The sequence below is a fragment of the Antechinus flavipes genome, chromosome 6, assembly GCF_016432865.1.
Source record: "Antechinus flavipes isolate AdamAnt ecotype Samford, QLD, Australia chromosome 6, AdamAnt_v2, whole genome shotgun sequence".
Lineage (NCBI taxonomy): Eukaryota > Metazoa > Chordata > Mammalia > Dasyuromorphia > Dasyuridae > Antechinus > Antechinus flavipes.
The window spans coordinates 181,073,642-181,097,300 of NC_067403.1; the positions used below are offsets into that span (position 1 = coordinate 181,073,642).

At 35.9% G+C, this 23,659-nt stretch overlaps 1 protein-coding gene across 3 annotated transcripts in view; it reads left to right on the forward strand.

Moving 5' to 3' along the window:
- Positions 1-23,659, forward strand: part of SEC24D (SEC24 homolog D, COPII coat complex component) — a 117,675-nt gene that overhangs the window by 21,665 nt on the left and 72,351 nt on the right. For all 3 annotated transcript variants that reach the window (XM_051965828.1, XM_051965827.1, XM_051965829.1), the window contains exons 4-8: positions 2,170-2,300; positions 7,774-8,049; positions 10,944-11,077; positions 16,757-16,868; positions 20,070-20,197. In XM_051965828.1, coding sequence (XP_051821788.1) covers positions 2,170-2,300; positions 7,774-8,049; positions 10,944-11,077; positions 16,757-16,868; positions 20,070-20,197 — 781 coding nt within the window. The remainder of the gene's footprint in view (positions 1-2,169; positions 2,301-7,773; positions 8,050-10,943; positions 11,078-16,756; positions 16,869-20,069; positions 20,198-23,659) is intronic.

Below are 23,659 nucleotides of genomic sequence, written 5' to 3' on the forward strand. Positions count from 1 at the left end.
CTTCATTTGGTCTTTATAATGACTCTACATAAGGATACTACTATTATATATATTTTGCAATTAAGGAAGCTGAAACAGACAGAAGTAAATTGTATGTTCACAGAACTAGTAAGTGTATGAATTCGAATTTGAATTCAGATCTCTCTAACTTCAAGCTTAGTGCTGTATGCAGTGTAAGATCAGCTGCTGAGAGAGACTTGAGACAGACCAGTTGTAATAGTTTAGTTGTGATGGGGGCCTGCAGTTTCTGGTCATCCTTTTCCTAGATCTATCTTCCATCTTTCCTTTCTCTTTTCCCATTCCTGCATTTTTGCAACTGACTTTAATGTATTCCTATAAATGCTGTGTATGTATGTATGTACATGTATATTCAACTTCATTTTCCATAGGAGGGAAGTTTATGGGATTCCTGATCTCCCCACCCCAGCTTTCATGTATACATGCTCTTCTTAGACGTACCCTAATGTGAAGAAATATTAAGTTTCTATTTCTTCCTTGTTTTGTCTCTTTTCTTACTCATCTAAAAGAAAGAGAACAGGAAAAGACCAGACCCTTTTGTTTTTTTTATCCCCCTCCACTGATGACAGTAGAATTCTAAAGAAACAATGGTTTCATCTTCTTCTAATCATATATGAATTTGTGATCATCATTTAACCTCTGCAAATTGCTTAAATGTATTTATCTGTCTAGGTTTTTCTAGTTTTCTGAGATTACATTTCAGATATTCTACCCCATCTGTTTTTTATAACAGGAATGCTTTAAATTCATTTATTCTATGGAGGCTCATTATTCTCTTGCTCCCCCAACCCTACCTCAATATTATACTCAGCTTTTTAGGTTGTTATACTTGATAAAAAGCCTTTTTTTGCCTTTTGTCATATGATAGTCTAATTTTTCCTTTTCTGTATAGTATCTGCACTATATCTTGGTGTATTCTGTTAATAGTTCCTTGATATTTTATCTCTTTTTTCTTAGAAGCTTATCATATGTTTTCACTGACATGGAATATATGGATTTGGCCTATGACATTTCTGAGTGCATTCAATTTCGGGTTTCTTTCAGGAGATGATTGATGGATTCTTTCTTTTTTCACTTTGCCCTCTGTTAATGATAGTTCTAAGTAGTTTTTCTTTATGATTATATAAAATATAGCATCTAGGATTTTTCTGTGATCATGGTTTTCAGGGAGTCTAGTAATTTTCTTTCCTTTTCTGATTTTCCAGATCCATTCCTTTAGCTACTACATCCCTCACGTGGTCTTCTAGTTTTTTCTTCTTTTGGTTTTGTTCTAGTATTTCTTGTTGTTCATTGAATTATTGAGCAGTTTATTCTATTTTTCTTGGAAGGGTGTAGCCATTATTTGCCTAAGGATTTTCACCTTTGATTCTAAACTATTCTCTTGCCAAATATTCTAATTTCATTCTTTATCTCTTGTTTCAGATCTTTTTTCACCTACTCTTGGAGTCCCTTTTTACAATTTATTCTTTTTTTAAGGTTCTACAAACTTATTGTGATATAACTTTTTTCCTTGGGAATATTATCTTAGAATTCTTCTAATCCATGGTATTTCTTCACTGCATTAAGTAGTTTTTTTTTTTCTTTCACTCACCTCTTCAATCTTAGTTTCTAGAGAACAACTTTGTATGGGGGCAAGGCCCTGCCCCCTTCTGATTTCTTGAAAGGGGTGGCTGGGCCCTTTTTCTCCATCTGTCCTCTACCAAGTCTTAGGTGACTGAAGCATGGTGTGCCATCAACAGGATAACAAAGTTAAGAGAAGGTTCAGGGAAAGCAGATGAAGTCACCTTTGAATATGTTGAATTTTAGGTCATTGTGTAATATATTTTAAGCTGGAATAGTAAGATGACAAAACTTAAGACCAGAGGAATGAAGACCAAGCAGATTGTAAATAGCAACTCTGCCTTACTCAAATCTAGTTCACGCACAAGTCAAGATATTACCCCAATATGTCATTGGTTTTCTTCAAAAATGATGGACCAACAACAACCAGAAGCAGATCTGGGATTCCTCCCACAATCTTCTATTTCCAGATGTCTTTTCAAGACATTGCCAGGGATATATGTACTTTAAAGAATCATTCCAATCTTCCAAATGATGTGTTTGTGAAATCCTTTCTATTACTATCTAAACCCAACTCTTCTCTCTTCTCAGGTTTCCAGGCCTTCCACCTGTCAACAATGCTGTCCCTCCCTACCCACCAGCATCCTACCCAAGTCCTGTGTCCACGTCTGCCACCACTCAACTGGGTCATCAACTTGGTGCCATGCAAATTCACAATTACGGTAATGGTGAATTCTTCCTTTTCAGTGCTCATTCATATGCTAAATTGTTTTTATGGGTGAGGGCAACAGCTAATGGACCTTGATCTAGCATAGAATCATAGAGTAGCCAGAAGGGGCCTTAGAGGCCACTGAATGCAATACCTTCATGGTACAGATAGGAAAATTGAGATTCAGAGAAGTTAAGCAAGTTGTTCAGGTTCACACAGCTAAGAAGCATTCTAGGCAAGATTTGAACTCACATCCTTCTTTCTCCAAGTCCAGCACTCTGTCCTATATGCCATACTACCACCTGTGAGTTCCTAAAATAAGAGTAGTGAATATTATTTTCCACAATAATATTAACACTATTTGGTTAAAAATATAACTTCCTTAAGGTCAGAGTCTACTTGATTTTTGTCTTTGTATGGTCTAAATACCTGGCATATAGTGGGTATTTAACAAATGCCTATTGATTTATTAACTTATATGAAAAGTAGAGAAAAAGAAGGGGAAAGTCATTTATCAAAAATGACTCAGAATATGGTCATTTCTAATCATTTAGGATAAATTGAGTCCTGCACTAAATAGTGGTAGCCTTGTTAAGCCACTAGTTCTCCAAGTATAATATATTGTATACTTCATTCCTAAAATGAATTCACAATGTACTTAAGATATTTTCATCTAAAAAAAATCACCCCACTATTATTTTATCCTATTAATTGAATTTCCAAACTTTGAAAACAATAAGATTTGTTTTGATTAAACAATTGATTCTGTTCCTGACCTTATGTCATCCTTTTATATAAGAACAAAACTAAAAATTAGTCCTCAGTAATTTTGTATATAGAGTTCAGTATCACAAAACATCATCAGTGTTCTTCACATATTCGATATCTCAACTCCCTGCAGTCTTGGGTCCTCTACTCTTCTTTCACTATATCTTGGTGATTTCATCAACTCCCAGGAGTCTAGTTACCATTTCTCTGAAGGTGACTCACAACATATAGCTATCTTTCATGTCTCTCTTGAATTTCAGTCCTGCTTTACCAGCTATCTGGTAGACAGCTCCATTTGATTTTGCCATTGGCATCTTGACCTGAACAAAACTGAAACAAACTGATCTTTATTGGGTTCCATCCAAATTGCTCTTCCTTGATTAAGGGTGCCAAGATTCTTCTAGATTCATAGCTTTAGGTCACCCAGGATTCTTCCTTCTTCCTAATTTCACATAAGCAATCACTCTCTAAGCCTTGTTAATTCTATCTCTACAATATCTTTCAATTCCATCTCTTTTATTTTACCAAGACAGTCACCACCCTGGTTTAGACCTAGACTATTCTGATAGCTTCCTGATTGGTCTTTTTACTGGCTTCCAGGTTATCTCTTCGCTAATCCTTCCTCTATACAGCTAACAAAGCAATATTCCTAAAACACAGATCTGTTTATGGTATACTCCAATTGAAGACTCTTCAATGCTTTTTTCTTGCCAAGGGAGAAAACAGATTCCTCAGCCAAGAATTTAAACCCCATCCCAATCTGGCTTCAGCTCCCTTTTCAGACTTTTTCACCTTAGACCCCTTTCATCTATTCTGATTTTCAGAGAAATTGGGCTATTCCAAATGGGGTCACAGAGAGTCAGACAAGACTAAAATGACCTATGGAATGTCAGAGATGGGATATGAAGCCAAGTTTCACTGTAGGACCATGAACCATTCTGCTTTTAGGTGATCTTACAAAAACTGAAAATCTTTTTCCAGAGGCTTGAAAGGAAATCAATGAAAGCACAAGTGTAGAGAGAATCATTGTAAGGATCAAACAAGGCAATATTTGCAAAATGCTTTGCAAATCTTAAAGTGCTCTATAAATGTCAATACTTAATATTATTATTCTTGCCTCTCGCAATTGTATTTTGTTTTTTTTCTTTTTTTCCCAATTCTTTTACATATATATGTATATATGTGTGTGTGTGTGTGTGTATATTGTTAAAGCTTTTTATTTACAAAACATATGCATAGATCATTTTTTCAGCAGTGACCCTTGCAAAACCTTCTGTTCCGAATTTTCCCCTCTTTCTCCCCACCCCTTCCCCTAGATGGCAGGTAGTCCAATACATTAAATATATTAAAATATGTATTAAATCTAATATATGTATACAAATTTATATAGTTATCTTGCTGCACAAGAAAAATCAGATTAAGAAGGAAGAAAAAAACTGCAAAAGAAAACAAAATGCAAACAAACAACAACAAAAAGAGTGAGAATACTATGTTGTGGTCCACACTCTGTTGCCACTTTGCAATTGTATTTGGGAAGAAAAGTGCAATTAAAATAACATTTTCTTATAGGCAGCTAGGTGGTGCCATGGATAGAGTGCTGGGCCTACAGTTAGGAAGATCTAAGTTTAAATTCTCCCTCACTTATTAGCTTAGCCATGTGATCCTGGGCAAGTTACTCTACCTCTGTCAGCCTCAGTTTCCAAATCTGTAAAATGATCATCATAATAATACTTACCTCCCAGGATTGTTGAGAAAATAAATAAGATAATATTTGTAAAGTGCTTTGCAAAACTTAAAGCACTCTATTCATTTTAGCTATGATCTTGATTATTATTAGCTAATTTTAGATTACATAAAAAGGAAGGAAGGGAGAGAAGGAGGGAAGGAGAAGTGTCTTAAAAGTTAAGTCCTTTGGTAATTCAACAGCCATAGGGAAGTCAAATCAATCCAGTAAACATTTATAAAGTGCCTACCATGTTCCAGAAATTCCACAAGGCATGGGAGATTTTTATTGTTGTTGTTCAGTTGTGCCTATTCCTTGTACCCTCATTTGGGGTTTTCTTGACAAAGATACTAGAGTGATTTTCCATTTTCTTCTCCAGCTCACTTAACAGATGAGAAAACTGAGTCAAGCAGAGTGAAATGACTTGCCCAGAGTCACATAGCTAATAAGTATCTGAGGTTAGATTTAAACTCAGATTTTCTTGACTCCAGGACGAGCTCTCTATCCATTGTCCCACCTCTCTGCCCATTAAAGCACTGTGGATACAACTAACATAAAGGCAGTCCATGCATCAAGGAATTTATAATCTAAAAGGGAGACAATACACAAAAGGAGGCAAGAAAAGGTGAAGAAACATAAAGGAGTAACTGATATGGGGCCATTTTGTTCCTTGGAATTGAAACCTGGTAGAACAGCAAATGCAAAGTAGAAAGAGCTGAGAGTCTACTTCTGTCCTGTAAAAAGGAAGGCATTGGGAGGAGTTTAGTGCTCTATCCTCCAATCAGAGGAGAGAGGAAACCTAGGGAGACAGTGTCAATTAAGGTTGGAATTAGCAGCATGTAGATGAATTTAGGAGTGATGAGCTTATCCTGGAGAGTACATTTTATTCCTGATGTTTAATAAATCTAAAAATATTGCTCCATTACTGCCTCAGCAAAAAAGAACACCAAGGTTCTCACTGACTGATTACATTTTCTTGGGGAAAAAGAGGTCAGAAGATCACATAGTCTATAAGATAGCTGAAAAACATTCAGAACCACTGTCATTGTTAAACAAGTTTTTTTTGAAGTCCCTAAACCTTTTAGATGAAAAAAAAAAAGTACATGTATAATACATAATATATATGTGCTAATACCTATGTATATGGGCCGTATATATATATACACACAAACATAGTTACACAAACATATATATGTATATGTAAACTAGGTTTAAAAATTGTTTTCTGCTTGTCCATGGTCTTCATCTTTAACTCTTTTTTGATGATGAGACTTGAAGCCTTTAATTTTCTTTTAATTCCAAAGCCTATTTTGTTTTGTTTTTTAGTAAGCCAGAAGAAAAATTGGACAGGGAGCAAGAATGTAGTCATTCAACCAGTAAACCCCTTGGATATTCTAGAGGAAACACAAAATCTCTTCCTTTCCTGATTGGCCTTAATATAGACTTCACAGTCTTTTGACTGTGTATCCTTTTTCCCACCTGATGCCCCAGCAAGCTATTTTCCATCTGGAGTTTACTCCCCAGGAAAGGGGAGGAATTGGGAAGTAACTATAGAAACAGTTCAGAAATGAACTGAGATCCTAGGTTAAGAGTTAAAAGGTGGGCAGCTAGGTGGCCCAATGGATAGAGCACGGCTCTGAAGTCCGGAGGACCTGGGTCCAAATCTGGCTTCAGATACTTAACACTGCCTAGCTGTGTGACTCTGGGCAAGTCACTTAACCTCAATTGCCTCAGCAAAAAAAAAAAAAAGGCATTAGAAGGATACTTCAGAAACAGGGAAATTATTTGGATTACACTCTTTATAAGGAAGGCTATGAGGGTTGGGGAGGTTAAATTAGTTAACACCAACAGTTGATTTTTAAGTTATGGTACAGAATGAATAGTTTCATAGATTTGGAGCTATAAGGAACCTCAGAAGCCCCCTGCTTTAATTTACAAAAGAGGAAAGTGAGTCCCAGGAAAGGTAAATGATATGGCTAAAGTCATACAGTGAGTTGTATGACCAACAGGTCATGAGTCCATTTCCTCTGGCTCCATACTCAATCTTTGTTCTCACTCTGCCTTTCCATTCCTATGAATGGTTTTCTTTTGTTAGGATTTCAAGATGGTGTAGTAGAAAGAATTCTGAATTTGGGTGAGAGAATCCCTGGTTCTGCCTAATGCATCCTGTGGGACTTTATATTCTTCTAAGTCTCAAGGAACTCATCTGTTAAATAATAGGGATGGACAGCAGCCTCATTGTTGTTCAATATCTGGTACAATGGGTCATTCAGAGCTTGAAGATTCCATTAATCCATTTCCTTAATAAATAATATGTGTATATAGATGTACATACATACGCACATAAACACTGCAAGGTAAAAGTAGTGTGGCAAAGCAGTTAAAAAGTAGCACATGAAAATAAAAGCAAGTAAAAGCCACTGGCAAAAGACTTGAAAGCAAGCAATCTGCAAGGAGGTTCCTGGGATCTCGAGATCTCCCTGTCAAAGTCCTACGAATTGCTTTTATGCTCTTTTTATCTAAGGGCCCATAGTTAAGGCGGACTCACCCAGATCTGCACCACTGTTTCCTTGCTCACTTTGGTCCTTTCTGGGGGCATAGGAGTATGGGGCCAACTCCTCCCAAGTTCCAACAGGATCTTAACCTGTAGCAGGCTAGAGGACCACATTTGCCTCTAGAATTAACATTCAATCATCATCTAAATGGTTCATTTCAGTGTTTGGAGGACACACAGCTTGGTTGTGCCCAATTTGCTTGAACTCTGTATAAGAGACAATTTCTCCTTCCATCTTCTTGGATTGCAGGGTTCTAAAATTCTTGCTCTGAAAATGTCATAGAGGGAGGAATACCTTCTACAGTATAGGCTCATGAGAATCACAAAGACTTGGGCCTTTAATATTGAGTGACTGGAGAACTCAGGTATTTTATCAAAGTTTCAGGCTGTTAGAGGCTGGTTTCAGTTCTTTTTCACATCATTCCTGATGTCTTTGTACAGGTCCTGGCATGGCTTCGGGCTCCTCGGGCATTCCAGCCCCACCTCCAGCAGCATCTTTCCAAGGTCCTCCACAGCTGCCCCAGCCATCCATTCTACAGCCAGGCCCCCGGATACCTCCACCTCCACCAAGCACACACAACGGTCTCAGCACTGCTCCCTCATTGCCACCAGGAAGCAGGCAGGATGGACTCCCTGGATCCAGCCCTCCCACTGCCAATTTTCCATCTCTGCCTCTTCCAGGGCAACCTCCAGGCCCTGGATATCCTCCTCAGCAAGGTAAGAATGGCATTATTACCTTTGAGGAAAATACTGAAGAGGAAGCCCAGGTTTCTCTGGCTCCATTAATATGTTTGACATTTATATATATGACCTGGTCACAGTCATGGCTCACCCACTGAGGCAGTGGAGTCCATGAGCAAAAATCTAGCATTATATTCTATGTTCCACACCCATGGACCATTATCCGCAGTTCTGGAGCGATCAGAAGTGTAGGACAAGGGGAAGAAAGAGGCATCTTCTCTTACTCATATTTTTCCTTTGGGGCCATTTGTTCTATAATGACATTAACCCTTAAAATAAATCATTTACTAAATGATAAGAGAAAAGTAATAATAGTCATAGTATATATTCATTAGAAAGCAAAAGCAGGAAGAATCATAATCTTTACTTTGTATAAGAGTGTGGTGGGCTGAGAACTGATCTGGAAATCTGGGTTTAAGACTTACTGCATCTTCAACAATGAGATGAACCAAATCAGTTCCAATAGAGCAGTAATGAACTGAACCAGCTACACCCAGGGAAAGAACTCTGGGAGATGACTATGAATCACTACATAGAATTCCTAATCCCTTTATTTTTGTCTGCCTGCATTTTTTATTTCCTTTACAGGCTAACTGTTTACTATTTCAAAGTCCGACTTTTTATACAGCAAAATAACTGTTTGGACATGTTTACATATATTGTATTTAACTTATACTTTAACATATTTAACATGTATTGGTCAACCTGCCATCTGGGGGAGAGGTGGAGAGAAGGAGGGGAAAAGTTGGAACAAAAGGATTTGCAACTGTTCATGCTGAAAAATTGCCTATGAATATATCTTTTAAATAAAAAGCTATAATAATAATAATAATAATAATAATAAAAGACTTACTGCAGGTTTATCTTGGCTGGTTAACTCTGAGCTAATCATTTAACCTCACAATGCTCGAGAATCCAGCTTCTTAAACTGCAGCTCATGACCCCATATAAAGGTCTCATAACTGAATGTAGGGGTCATAAAATTATGATTTATAATCAATAAATGTTTGATTTGTATACCTATTTTATATATTCATATACCTTGGAGTCATGTAAATATTTCTTGGACAAAAGGGAAAATGAATGAAAAAAATTTAAGCTCCATTAGGCAACATCCCAGGACCCTAAGATTCAGAAAAGATGCTAACTTTTAGCAGGAGAACAACTTTCCTCATAGCTCTCTCACCTTTCCTTCTACCAATGAGATCACAGGTCCAATTCTCATTCACAATTTCTCTTAGATATGACCATTAATAGTCATAATTTTATCTTCCCCTAGTTTACAAACAGTAATTTGAATTATTCTCTCTCTGTTAAAGCCCTTAATACACTGAAAACATTTACATGCAAATGAGCTGATAGACCACAATGCCCTTCTAGGTTGCTTACCTGAAATAATGCATTTCCTTCAGGCAGTCCTCATAACATACAATCTGGGTCTCTCCTCAACATTTTATCTGTGTTTCTTCTCTAGCTGATTTTATCAGTTTTTCTTATGCATAGCCTCTATTTCTGTCCCTCTCAGCAGCCAGAATGTCCATATATAAAAGGATCAGTTAATTACATATAGAAGAAAGCTTTGTGTTAGCTATATTTGATATCTCTAGTAGAATTTTGAAGCTAAGGTTCTTTCATAAGAAAAATAGGTTAAATGACCATACATCTATAATTTTCCTTGGTTTTTAGAGCTGGGCTATCATTCTGAACCACAGCAACTTTAGTGAAAGGGATTAAACCAAGAGATAGCTATATATGTTTCTCACATACTGCTGAAAGACTTGATAAATGCCTCTCTCCTGCCTGTCTCGGGGAATTCAGCAAGGTCATCCATAGAGAACTCTTTTATGAGAATTTTGCAATGCCAATTGTGACAATCATTGCTGCTGTTAAAGGATTAGAAAGCTGCAAGGAAAATGGAATTAGAGCCCTAGTTACAAAGGACTTTAGAGGCCATTTAATTCAATCCCCTCATTTTTCAGATGAGTCCACTGAGGCACAGAAAAGTAGAGTGTCTTTCCTAAGATCACACAGCTAGTGAAGTAGGATTTGAATCCACATTCATTGATTTCAGAACCAGTGATCTTATAATTGCTAGAATTTTTGTAGGACTTTAAAATTTGCGAAGATTTTCACAAACATTGTCTCTTTCGATCCTTACAACAACCTTGGGAGTAGCTGCTATTATTATCCTCATTTTACAGATGAGGAAACTGATCAGGCAGCAGTTAAATAATTTAACCAATGTCACACAGCTAGTAGGTATTTGAAGCAGGATTTGAATTTCTTGACTGTAGGCCCAGTCCTTTATACACTATGCCACCTGGCTGCCCTATTAAAGGAAGACTATTAAGCATGCTTTGTACCACAGTATATTCATATATAAGAATTAGGGCAGAGAAGATAGACACTTGTTCATTAGAGGTTATTGTTGGTTGTCCTGTTTTTGGTTCCTATATTTCTTTATTGGCAATAGGATGTAGTGGATAGGGAGCTAACTTTGGGAGCTGTAATTGTAATTTCTTGCCAGTAAGACCTGGAAGCCTCAAATGTCACTTTGGGCATTACTAATTGTGTGATTCTGAGTAAATCACTTAACTTCCTATTGCACTAAATCTCAAAACTATTAGTTAGAGAATTTGGCAGAGAAAATTTCCTCACCTGGGAGTTCCCTCAACTACTAAAAATTATAAATCCAACTCTATATCTGTCCTTTTATGTGTTCTACTTCTGGCAGATGTTGGGATACTTGGAGATTTTAAACTTAAGGGATAGACAGAAGGCTAAAAGCAGCTTTGTTCATATCTGGAGATGACAAAGGCTCACCTAGTCTGAGATGGTCAAAACTGATATTTATCTCATTGTTTTTAAAGGGACTAATTATGGGCCTCCCCAGATGCCTGGAGCTCAGCTGACTTCCCCTGTTGGATTTCCTGGTGGCCCTGCACAGTTGGCTGGGCCAACACAGCCTCCAAAGAAGCTTGATCCAGACTCTATCCCAAGCCCAGTAAGTAATCATTTTTCTGAGCAAAGGCATCTGAAGTCCATTTTGATGTATTTGCAATCTTTTTTGAATGGACTCAGTTCACTCCTTTGTCATCCCTTGTGACTGTTGTCTATGTCTCTTAGATGATCTACCCAACATAGATGTCTTCAGCAAAGTCATTTCATATTTTTTGACTACAAACTTATTGACTACCTCTACCCTCTTATTCTTATTTTGGTGGCTATTATTTATCAACCCTCCTGCACATTCTTTTTCCTTCCTTAATGAATTCAGTGACTAGTTCCCAGTCTTTCTATCTTCCTCATCCCTTGTCCTTTTATTAGCAGACTTCAGCATGGATACTGAGACTCATTTGAATGCCCTGACTTCCCAATTCCTTAATCTTTTCAGTTCCCATGACCTACTCTTCCTTTTCACATCCACCTCCATTATACACAGAGATGGTCATATCTTTGACCACCTATAAGTGTTCTTTCCTCCTCTCCACTAACTCTTAAATTCCTGTATCTTATCATTATCTTTTATCATTCCATCTAGTCTTACATCACAAAATCCCTCTCCTTCTTCTTTCTCACTGTGACTTCCATTCTCTCAGTTCTTTCTCAGGCCATCTATTTTCCCTTCCCTGACTTCTTGGTTTCTCCTTGTTCTCCAAACCCTTCTCTATCTGCTTGAACTCCAAATGCTTCCTCCAAATCTATCAGTGATCTCTTTTTATCCAATCCAATCATCATTTCCCCTTCTTCAGTCTACTTGACTTTTCTATGGCTTTTAACGGTCATCTTCTCTGCTGGATACTATCGTCTCACTGGGTTTTTGTGATACTGTTTTCTCCTCCAATCCATCTAACCACTGAGTCTGCTTTGCAGGTGCTTCATTCAGATTATAGCCACTTACCATGACTGTTCCTCCAAGATTTTGCCCTAGGTCCTCATCTCTTCTCTCTCTATTCTATCTTGCTTGGCAAATTCAGCACCTAAGGTTAAGTGACTTGTCTAGCATCACACAATGAATGAGTGTCTAAAGCCAAATCTGAACTCAGACTGACTCTAGGCCCACTGATCAGCTGCTTCAGTCAAAATTAAAATTGTTTGATTCTATAACAAATAGTCGAAATTACATAAAATATTCCCTAGCCAACTTTATCATGACACTCTCATAGTTCCATCATGCACAACCTAGCATTCATTCATACCTGTTAAAGACCACTGGACTTAAGCCAGATTTTATTATTAAGTTCTTTTTTGTTTCCACTTTAAAGCTGAGATTGAATTGTATTTGTTGTCATAAAACTAACTGCATCAATGATGTCATAAATCTCAAATTAATGTTAAGGTTTATAATGGAAGAAAATTGCACATAAAAATTCTGCAGTGTCCATCAGAGCTTACCAAAAGTCTGCTTATTAGTTCCACATGGATATTGTCTTTATTTCATAAGCTCAATCAACTAGCATTGATTAAGCACTTCCTAGATTCCTCACACTGTACTAATTGTAGGGGATATAAAGAAAAAGGAAAACCAGTTCCTGTCCTCAAGAGGCTTGCCTTCTAACGCTGAAAATGACATCTATAAATCACAACATATACTGTAAACAAAGAGTAGATCAAACATAACCTTAGAAGGGATAGTACTCATTATTAAGTTTGTATCCCAAGAAAATCCATAAAGGAGGGAAAAGGACCCTCATGTGTAAAAATGTTTGTAGCAGTTCTTTTTGTGGTAGCCATGAATTGGAAAAGGAGTGGATGCCCATCATTTGGGGAAAGACTGAATAAGTTATGGTATATGAAGGTAATGGAATATTTTGAAAATGATGAACAAGCTGATCATAGAAAGGCCTGGAAAGATTTAATGAACTGATGCTGTGCTAAACAAGCAAAAGCAGGAATACATTGTGCCCAGTAATTGTAAGAGTGTGCAATAGTTAACTATGAAAGGCTTGATTCTTCTCAGTAATTCAGTGATCTAAAGACTTTGGATAGAAAAATGCCATTTACAAGCAGAGAAAGAATTAAGGAGACTGAATGTAAATCAACACATGCTATGTTCACTTTTTTCTGTTTTTTAATCTCTCCTATGGTTTTTCCCATTTGCTCTAATTTTTCTCTCCCAACATAACTCATAAAACAATGTATACTAAAAATAAACTAAAAAGAAAAAAGAAGGAATGGAATTACCATCTGGGGTAGGGGCAGGGGGGGAACCAGTACTGGCCTCCTGAAGGAGGTGACATTCTGAAATCCAGAATTCTCACAATCAAGTTAGGAGGGAATGCTGGACCAGTCAGTGTCAACATATGGAGGCAGCAAATGGAGTGTTGTAGTGTTTAAACAAGAGCAGGTAGACCAATATGACTGACTTCTAGGGCATAAAGACTGGCACAATGATCTCCTGATCCTTTTCCCTTCACTTTGCATCAGTTCATTTAGGATTTGCCATCTTTTTCTTGAAACACCTCCTCAGTTTTTATAGCATAATAGTACTCATGCTACAATTTGTTCAGACTTCCCCTCAATTTCCAATTTTTTATCACCACAAAAAGAGTTACTATAAATTTTCATGTGTATAGGTCCTTTACCTTTTCCTTTGCTCTTTGAGATAGACCTAGTAATAATATTTTAGGGTCAAAGAGTACAAACAGTTTTATAGCTCTTTAAGTATTGTTCCAAACTCTTGTCTACAAGAATAAGACCACTTCACAACTCTACCAACAATTTATTCTTGTTATTATTTCCTTCAGCATTTGTCACTTCTGATAGGTGTGAGGTAATACTTCAGAGTTGTTTTGATTTTCATTTCTCTAATAAATAGTGATTTTTAGCATTTTATATGACTCTAGTTAGCATTAATTTCTTCTGAAAATGGTTTATTCATATTCTTTGACTATTCATCGAATGAGAAACAGCTCTTATTTTTATAAATTTGACTTAGTTTCCTATATATTTGAGAAATAAGGTCTTTATTAGAAAAACTTGCTATAAACATTTTTGTATTGCTTCATCTATGTTATTTTCTAGCAAATTGTAGTTTCCCTGATTATCTCTTTTAATTAGGTTTCTTTTTGCTTTTCTTTTGTCTGCAATCATAACTGCCATCCTGCCTTTTTTTTTTTATTTCAGCTGAAGCATAAAAGATTTTGTTCCAGTCTGTTATCTTAACTTTTTATGTAAGTTTCTGCTTCAAGATGTCTCTTGAAAATAATATATTGTTGTTGAATTCTGGCTTCTAATCTATTATGCTATCCACTTTCACTACAGATGAGATTAGCCCATTCACATTTACAATTATATTGTATATTTTCCTTCTATTTTCTTCTTATCCTTTGCTCTCTCTTTTTATCCCCTCCCTTTTCAAAAGTCTTTTTTGATACTGAATACTATCTCTCTTAATCTACCCTCCCTTTTATTATTTCCTCTCTGCCCCCATAACTCTTATCCCCTTCCCCTACTATTTCTCTGTTGGCTTAGAAGATTTATGTACACAGTTGAGCTTCCCTCTTTGAACTACTCATCATGAGAATGAAATTCAAGAATTGCCCCCCACCCCCATTTCCTCCTCCACTATAAAAGCTTTTCCTTACATTTTTATGTGAGAAAAATTATTCCATTCTACCTCTCCTTTTCCCCCTTTTTGGTGCATTCCTCTTTCTCACTCCATTTTTTTCCTGGTCATCCCTATATAATCAACAAACATCCATGTCTTCTGTCTATATAGACTCTTTCTAATTACTTTAATAAGGATAAAGTTCTTGCCAGTTACATGTGTCATCTTTTCATATAGGAAAATAAACAATTTAACTTTATTGAGTTCCTTATTATTATTCTTTCATGTTTACCTATTTATAGTTTTCTTGTGTCTTACATTTGATGTCAAATTATCTCTGATCTTTTCATCAGGAATACTTGCAAGTCTGCCATTTCATTAAATATTCATTAAATAATCCAGAAGGATTATACTTAGTTTTATTGTGTAGGTCATTCTTGGCTGTCATCTCAGTTCCTTTGTCTTCCCAATATATTTCAAGTCCTCTGCTTCTAACATAGAAGCTGCTAAATCTTGTATGATCCTGACTCTGGCTCCATGATATTTGAATGATTTCTTTCTGGTTTCTTGTAATATTTTCTCTTTGATCTGGGAGGTCTGAAATTTGGCTATAATATTTCTAGGAGTTTTCATTTGGGGGTCTTTTTCTTTTTTTTTTATTTTTTTTAACTTTTTATTGATAGAACTCATGCCAGGGTAATTTTTTAAAACATTATCCCTTGCATTCACTTCTGTTCCGATTTTTCCCCTCCCTCCCTCCACCCCTCCCCCAGATGGCAAGCAATCCTTTACATGTTGAATAGGTTACAGTAATCCTGGATACAATATATGTGTGCAGAACCGAACAGCTTTCTTGTTGCACAGGGAGAATTGAATTCAGAAGGTATAAATAATCCGGGAAGAAAAACAAAAATGCAAGTAGTTTATATTCATCTCCCAGTGTTCTTTCTTTGGGTGTAGCTGCTTCTGCCCATCTTTGATCAGCTGAAACTGAATTAGCTCTCTTTCTCAAAGAGAGCCACTTCCATCAGAATACATCCTCATTGTTGAGGTATATAATGAGGGGGATCTTTTTCAGGAGGTGATCAGTGGATTCTTCCAATTTCTGTTTTACTCCTTTTTAAAAATTACTTGAAATATAATGAGTAGGCACTTTGTTGGCTTTCAGGTAGTCCAGTTATTCTTAATATCTTGCATATATTTATTTCCCAGATCAGCTGTTTTTCCAATGAGATATTCAAATTTTCTTCTATATTTTCATTCTTTTAACTATCATTTCTTGACTTTTCATGGAGTCAACAATTTCTACTTGCTTAATTCTGATTTTTTGTTTTTTATTTTTTTTATTCTGATTTTTAAGGAATTATTTTCTTCAATGAGTTTTTGTACCTCGTTTTCCATTTGACCAATTCTACTTTTAAAAGAAACATTTTTATCAGTGATTTTTTTGCCCATTTTTCTATTTGGATAATTTTGTTTTTCAAGGTGTTTTCTTCAGTATGTTTTTGCCTCTTTTATCAAGCTGTTAATCATGTTTTTATAATTTCCTTGTATTATTTTCATTTCTTTCCCCAATTTTTTTCTACCACTTTTATCTCTTTAATTCTTTAAAGAATTCGTTTTGGTCTTAGGTTCAAGTAGCATTTTTCTTTGAGGCTTTGATTGTAGTTGTTTTCATTTGTTTTATAAGTGTAGGAAATTCTTCACGAAGAAATATACCTTTATTGTACATGTTTAACCTATATCAGATTTTTTCTGCCTTGGGGAGGGGAGATACAAGGGAGGGAGGGAGAAAAATTTGAAACACAAAATCTCACAAAAAATGAATGTTAAAAATATTTTTATGTGAATTTGGGAAAATAAAATACTATTGAGAAAAAATATGCCTTTTTTGCAAATTATAGTTTTGGCTGGGCACTGATAGGTTTAGAGATGTGCTTGGAGACACACAAATTGTACATAGCAGGAAAATTCAACCTAGTTTTCTGTCTCTGTGACTACCAGCTTCTAGCCATCAGACCATCTTCCTTTTTCTGGATACAAAAAAAAAATAATAATAATAAATTACTGAATCTTTTTTAAAAATGAATTAAGAAAATACTTACTTTTTGGTGTGGGTTTCTCATTTGTCAGATTCAAGTGATTGAGAATGACAGATCCACCAGAAGTGCTCAAGTCTATGCTACCAACATAAGAGGCCAGGTTCCTCCTCTAGTAACCACAGACTGTATGATCCAAGATCAAGGTATTTCTTTTTATTGCTATTATTATTGGACTTCTTAGAGTTGGGATAACTTGCTAAAAACAAATACCTTGGAGCCATTATCCATACTATTGAACCAATTCATGAATGAAACCAAAAAAGCATTCTTTCAGCTATGCCAGGAACTGGGGGTGAACACTGGGGTCACAATGCCGAATTCTACCCTATGGCAAATAATATTAAGCTAAAGCTAAATGTAAAGAAATAGTCATTTAGGAAAACTTTCCAAATCTTACTTCCTTAATTTATAATTTCTCCTTTTTTGATCGATATATTTTCACTTGTGTATTTCCAAAATAAGTTCCTTAGTCATGAAAAACATGGTATAATAATTGTATTTTATATATAACAATTACTAGTAGTATATAAATATCAGTATATAAGTATATAATAAATAAAAATATACATGTACAATATATTATATATTATGTTAGTATAGTATATAATATATATAGATAAATAGATATAAAACAATATTATATATAACAGTTAATGGACTGGGAGTCAGAAGACTTTGCCAGATTCACAGTGTCACCTTAAGCAGTTGAATGAATTGTTCTGGTCCTCTGTTTTTTGGCTTGTAAATGAGAAGGTAAATGAGTCTCTAAGACCATTTCTTTTAACTGCTGATTTGCTATTTGAAATTCTTATTACCTTGGGCTGCATTAAGAAAATGTGAATTTAGAGTATCACAAATGTGGCAGAGAATGAGGGGAGAGATAGCCTAACTCACTCTGCCTTATCCAGACCACATCTAGAGGATTGTATAGTTCTAGATAGCACATTTTATGAAGAATATGGATACATTGGAATATAATCAGAGGACAGTGCCCAAGATAGTGAGGGATCCAAGAAGATTTAGAGAGCACAGAAGAGCTATAGTCAAGGATTGAATGGATTGTCTCATAGAAAAGGAGATTAGCTTTCTTCTGCTTGGCCCCATTAGCCAAACTAGACACAATATGGTAACTGATTAGATAGTTTGTAGGGAAATGTCATTTTTAAGGTACAATTTGATACTTTCTCATTTTCTTACATAGAAAACAAAAGCCATTTCTAAATGTGTGCTTTAAAGTTATTCTGATACTTCAGTGGGTCTATGATCTTTGGATGTGGAGATGCCCAACAGAGTCACTGATCACAGTGGGTCTATGATCTTTGGATGTGGAGATGCCCAACAGAGTCACTGATCACTTTCTTGGCTTATGTTAATCTCCTCTGTTTCTTTCAGTTGGGCCAGTGACCTTTTCTTCCATTTGTTGTACTGAATTCATATTGGTTACACCCCTCCCTTATCCTCCTTAAACCCATCATTTTTCTTTCTTTAAAAAAAAAATAACATTTTATTTTTATCTCTTTTTTTTGTTACATCATCAAAATTTTTCCCAGTATTTTTCTCTTATCCTCTCCTAGGGAGCAATCCTATATAATACAGCATATTTCTAAAAATGAAAAAAGAGAAAAAAACCCAGCAAAACCAATTAATAATAATAGCTAGCATTTATAGGTATAAAGCCTCTATAGTACATATAATTTAAATATATAATGGGTTAAGGGTTGTGTATTGTATGTCATGTATAAGTATAATATAAATGCTATATAGCATTTTAAGGTTTACAGAGTGATTTATAAATATTATCTCACATTATTTTCACAATAACCCTGGGAAGTAGAAGCTATTATTAACTCCATTTTGCAGATGAGGAGACTGAGACAGACAGAGAATAAATGGCATGTCCAAGGTCACACAACTAGTAAGTAACAGAGGCAAGATTTAACCTTAGGTCTCCCTGAATACAGGTCCAACACTCTATCTACTATGTCACTTAGCTGCCAAATCAACAAAGTCTGAATATGTAAACAGTGTATTACACTCATGCAAAGGGATAGAATAGGTCGCTATTTGTCTTTCTTTTGCTTTTTAGAGTACTGGATTTGGAGTACCAAAGTCCCCCTTTCAGATCCTTCCTTAGACATTAACTAGCTGTATCTGTATGACTTCACCTCTCTAGTTCTCAGTTTCCTTGTCTGTCAAATAGGGGACTATTCTTGGTGACCTCAGGGGTTCTTTCTAGACCTAGCATTCTATGATCTGCAGTCTTGAGACCAGTATGTTTTACAAGAACATCATGAGAATAATGATTGGGTTGATGGCAGGGCCATCTTAGGATCATTAAAAGTGCTATGGAATTTCCAAAGTTGATCTGGCCCCTCTTTTCCTCACGCTCTAATTTATAGAATTATGGATTTGGAGCTGAAAGGGTCCTAATAGACTGTCTAGTTCAACTTATTCATTTACACATTGGAAAAATTAGACCTAAGTAGGTTAAATAATTTTCCAAAGTAACCCAGATCGTACCAGAATCAGAATTTGAACTCAGGTCCCTGGATTTCTCATTGTACTGTTCTATACCATTTCCTTCTCTAGATTATTATACAGATGAGAATCTGGGGCAAATAGTCTTAAGTGACTTACTCAAGATCACACACACTCATAGAGATGAATCTTCCTGGTTCTAAGCCAAATTCTGTGCCACTTAGCTGCCTTTTGTTTAATATACAGCCTTTAAAAATCATTTATGTATTTTGCTTTGATACATCAGATACTTCCCAGCCAACACTCAGATAAACCTTCCTATAAAATATATCTTCCACAAAAGTTTATTATTAACAGAAAGAAAGGATGTGTTCATTAACTATGGCAATGGATATCGATATTGTTATATTCAATCAGAATTACTTTTCCACAATAACTTTATTTGCATTGTTGTAGTTATTATGCATGACAATATTCACTCCTTAGAGTAACTAGGTGGTGCAGTGGGATAGAGTGCCTGGCCTGGAGCTAGGAAAATTTATCTTCCTGAGTTCAAATCTAGCTTCAGATACTTACTAGCTACGTGACTAAGCAAATCACTGTACCTTGTTTGCCTCAGTTTCCTCATCTGAAAAAATGAGTTGGAGAAGGAAATGACAAATCATTTCAGTATCTTTGCTAAGAAAACCCAAATGGGGTTATGAAGACTCAGATAAGACTGAAAACAATTGAAAAACAATAATATGCACTCTTCATCCAGTTGATTTTTCCCAAATGGATGGCTAGTTCTATTGTTATTTTTAATGTATACATTTTAGGATGTATTTTTTCACTTTTTTAAAAATAAATCTTTATGAATGTTTCAGGGAATGCCAGTCCTCGTTATATCCGGTGTACAACATACTGCTTCCCATCTACTTCAGATATGGCCAAGCAATCTCAACTACCATTAGCTGCCATCATCAAACCATTTGCCATTGTTCCTCCAAATGAGGTAAGAGAATTGGACACAAGCATATGACACTCCTCTGATATACCTCCTGGACTTAATTCTTATATCCCATCCTGCTTTGCAAATGGGGCTCTAACATCTACATGGTACCCTAGCCATCTAGTTAAATCACTGTTCAGTAGCAAAAAAAAAAAAAAAAAAAAAAAACGGCTCCTAAAAGCAAGTTTGGAGGACTTATGTAAACAAACCCTAAACTAACCAAATCATTTTCATTTCTCTTTTTTTTTAATCACCATATATTTGGAGCAATTAAGTAATTTGACTTAGAAACTAATTGATCATAGTGGAATATCTTAGTCTTAATAACATTAATGCATTCTTCTTGCCCTATGTAATTCCAGAATTCCCGTGTATTAGTTATAATACTGCCATAGTGAAGGTAGGGTCTAAAATCTTCTACCTGCTTCTCTTCCCCCTAGGTAAAAGTATTCCTTCACTTGGATTTCAAATACAACCTCCAATTGAATACAGTAGGCATTTCTTAAGAGGCACCTGCTAGGTAAAGAACATTGTGATGATCACTGAAGATCACACCAAGTTTAGATGGGTCAGGAACCCAGCCCTCATGAAACTTATATTCTATTCTAGAAAAGGGATATGATGGGCACATATAACCATGATACCTGAGAGGTGGTCCCATACCATCATACATCTTATAGGAGACATAGAGGTTTTGATGTGAGGGAGTTGAGAAGATAGAGGAGGAAGAAAACGTTTAGAAGTCTGGATATTGCTGGAGGTGCAATTTGCTGAATGTACCAAAGATGGCATCCCCAATTGACTTCTTCTTGGGTCCAAAGGGGAGGTACTAATGAAGATATGAGTACGTTTATCATCATAATCTCTATAGGCTTCAATTTTCCATCTGTAAAATGAATGGATTAGATTAAATGACTTAGAATTCTAAGATACTTTCTAAATAAACCATCTGTTGAGATGTGTTCCAGATTCACTTCCAGGTCATTGAAATAAGAGGGTCATGAAGTGAATTTATGTACTATATACATATTAGAAACATGGATTTTTAAAACAGGAAAGAACCTTAGATAGTAACTTTTTGCTTTATAGAGTAAGAAACTGAAGGAAAGATAATTTTTAAATTTTCCTAATTTAAATAAGTGGGCATCAGAAAGATATGAACAAAATAGAGTGTGAGATGGGACTCAGACTAGCAAAAAGATAAATTAGGTTTGTGATTCTCAGTCTCCCTTTTCAGGCATTCTCTATCAAAAGGCCTTCTCTATTCTTAGGCCTACTCTTCTTTGAAGAAAATTTCTGTCAGGAAGATGATTTTTCCTGTAAGTTGGGAATTGCCTATTTAGAGAAAGAATGATCTGTAGAATGCCGTATTATTGCTGGAAGGTCTATGGACCCTGCTTCAGCCAAGAGGGTGACAAGAAAGACTGTGAGAAGGGGCCTGACAATGGCACTAAGACAGTTATACCCAAGGAAATCAAGGAATGTGTGTCCATGGGTCAACTCTGTGACCCACCTTGGTTAAGTAGTTTGTTTGTTTTTTTAATGCAGAAAATGAAAGCGTTGGAATTATAGGTGTGTTAGAGAAGAAAAGTGCTTAATTAAACATTAGGAAATCTCGGTTCATATTCCAACTTTGCCATTTATTTCCTATTTGATGTTGGGTAAGTCACAGCTTCTTAAGACTTAATTTCTCTCATCTATCAAAAGGAGCAATTGGAATGGGTGATTATAAGAATCACCTTCCAGCTCTAAAATCTTATGAATGAATGAATGCATGAATGGGTGAAAAATTATCTTATAAAGTACCTATTATGCAAAATGGCTGTGCTAATGATCCTGTGACTTAATAGGGATCATTTTGGACTCTGCTGTCCCTGATCTTAAAAAGCTGCCTAGATAGAGATTTCACTGGGCCTTGATCTGGGGCAAATACTGAGAGTTGTTGAGGTATTTGGAGTCTCTTCATGCGAGAAGTCAGGGCTTCTGAGATGGGACAGGTGGTTATTTGTACAGCCTGAGAGGAGCCAGTCTGTGTTGTGTATATTTGGAGGCATTTCATTAAGGTGTATTTTTGGCATTATGTCATGAAAACTAAGTAGTCCTTGGAATTGAAAAGAGTTTTTGGATGGTTTTGGTCAGCATGTCTAAACTTCACGTCTGTTAATTGCCAAATACATGCTGATTTTCTTACCCACTATACACGTTTTGAATGAAATTCCTGTTCTATCATTTTATTCTCCAGAGAACAGGCTGTGTGTGTCTGTGTGTGTGTGTGTGTGTGTGTGTGTGTGTGTGTGTTTTGTGTTTGGTTCTTTTTTTTTTTTTTCATGGAAACTGAGATACAGAAAAATCTACTTTTCCAAAGCCAAGTAGATTTCATTTAAAACATAAGTCTGACTCCACTGAAGAAGAAATGATCAACATTGTGTGCTGTTATATTCATTACATTTCTAGACTTGTAGCTTTAAGCATTTTTAGCAGTTCTCAGTCTGAGGTTGAAAATTGGTGTTTTCGACTGACCAAGATTACATTGCATGTGCTTGTTGAGTAGGGCATTACCTTGAGAAATGGTTTGAGACTATCTTTGTAGTTTAGACCAAAGGAGGGAATCCCACTGAGCTTAGTGAATAGTAGGGCTTGGTCAGAATGATCTAAAATCGAATCGGCTTAAAGAAATCTTACCAAGCATTATGCCCTTCCTCATAAGATGTATTCTCCCATTTCTTACTACAAGGCAAGAGGAAGCAAAGTGAGGCTTGCTCGAACCGATGTCTTCTGTCTGTGGGATTAGATAGAGGCAGGGGCGACTCCAGGCTCTTCAGGTTAATTCACAGGGTAACAGTGACTGTCAGTCCTGAGCTGGGAATTAATGAACAAAGAAGCATATCTCAGGCTAGTAAGGGTGATTCTGGATATTTGTCCATCTTCTCATCTCTAGTGAGACAAGTGAGGGCTGTCCCCCACCAGCCACTCAAGAGTAATTGATATATCTCATTTCATCACTGTTCTGCAGAACCCATTGGTAGGATGGTTGGTTTGGGGACAAGGCATGAAATGAAATTGCTTCTCAGAGACAGGAATGGCCTGAGCCTGCTTCCTTTTTGATTTTTTTTTTAACTGATGGATGACGCAGCATGTCTACATGGTTGTTTGTTGCTAAACTTTATATAATGTAAGATTTCAGATTCAGCTTAAAAATAATCTCACTACATGTATATTATATGTAATGTTAGTGTTTTTGCTCTGAATTGTTGATATTGCAATGAAATTCCTACTTTATTAAATGTATTTGGTATGCTAGTTATTGTGTGCAATTTAAACTTGCTTTCTCCCTTTTTTTGGTTGTGTTCTTCCTTTTACAAATCTTTAGAAACAGGTAGTTTCTAAGAATTACTAATCTATGTTTTTATTGCAGATATACTTAAGGAATATGTAAAACAATCATTTTAACAAAAAATATATAGA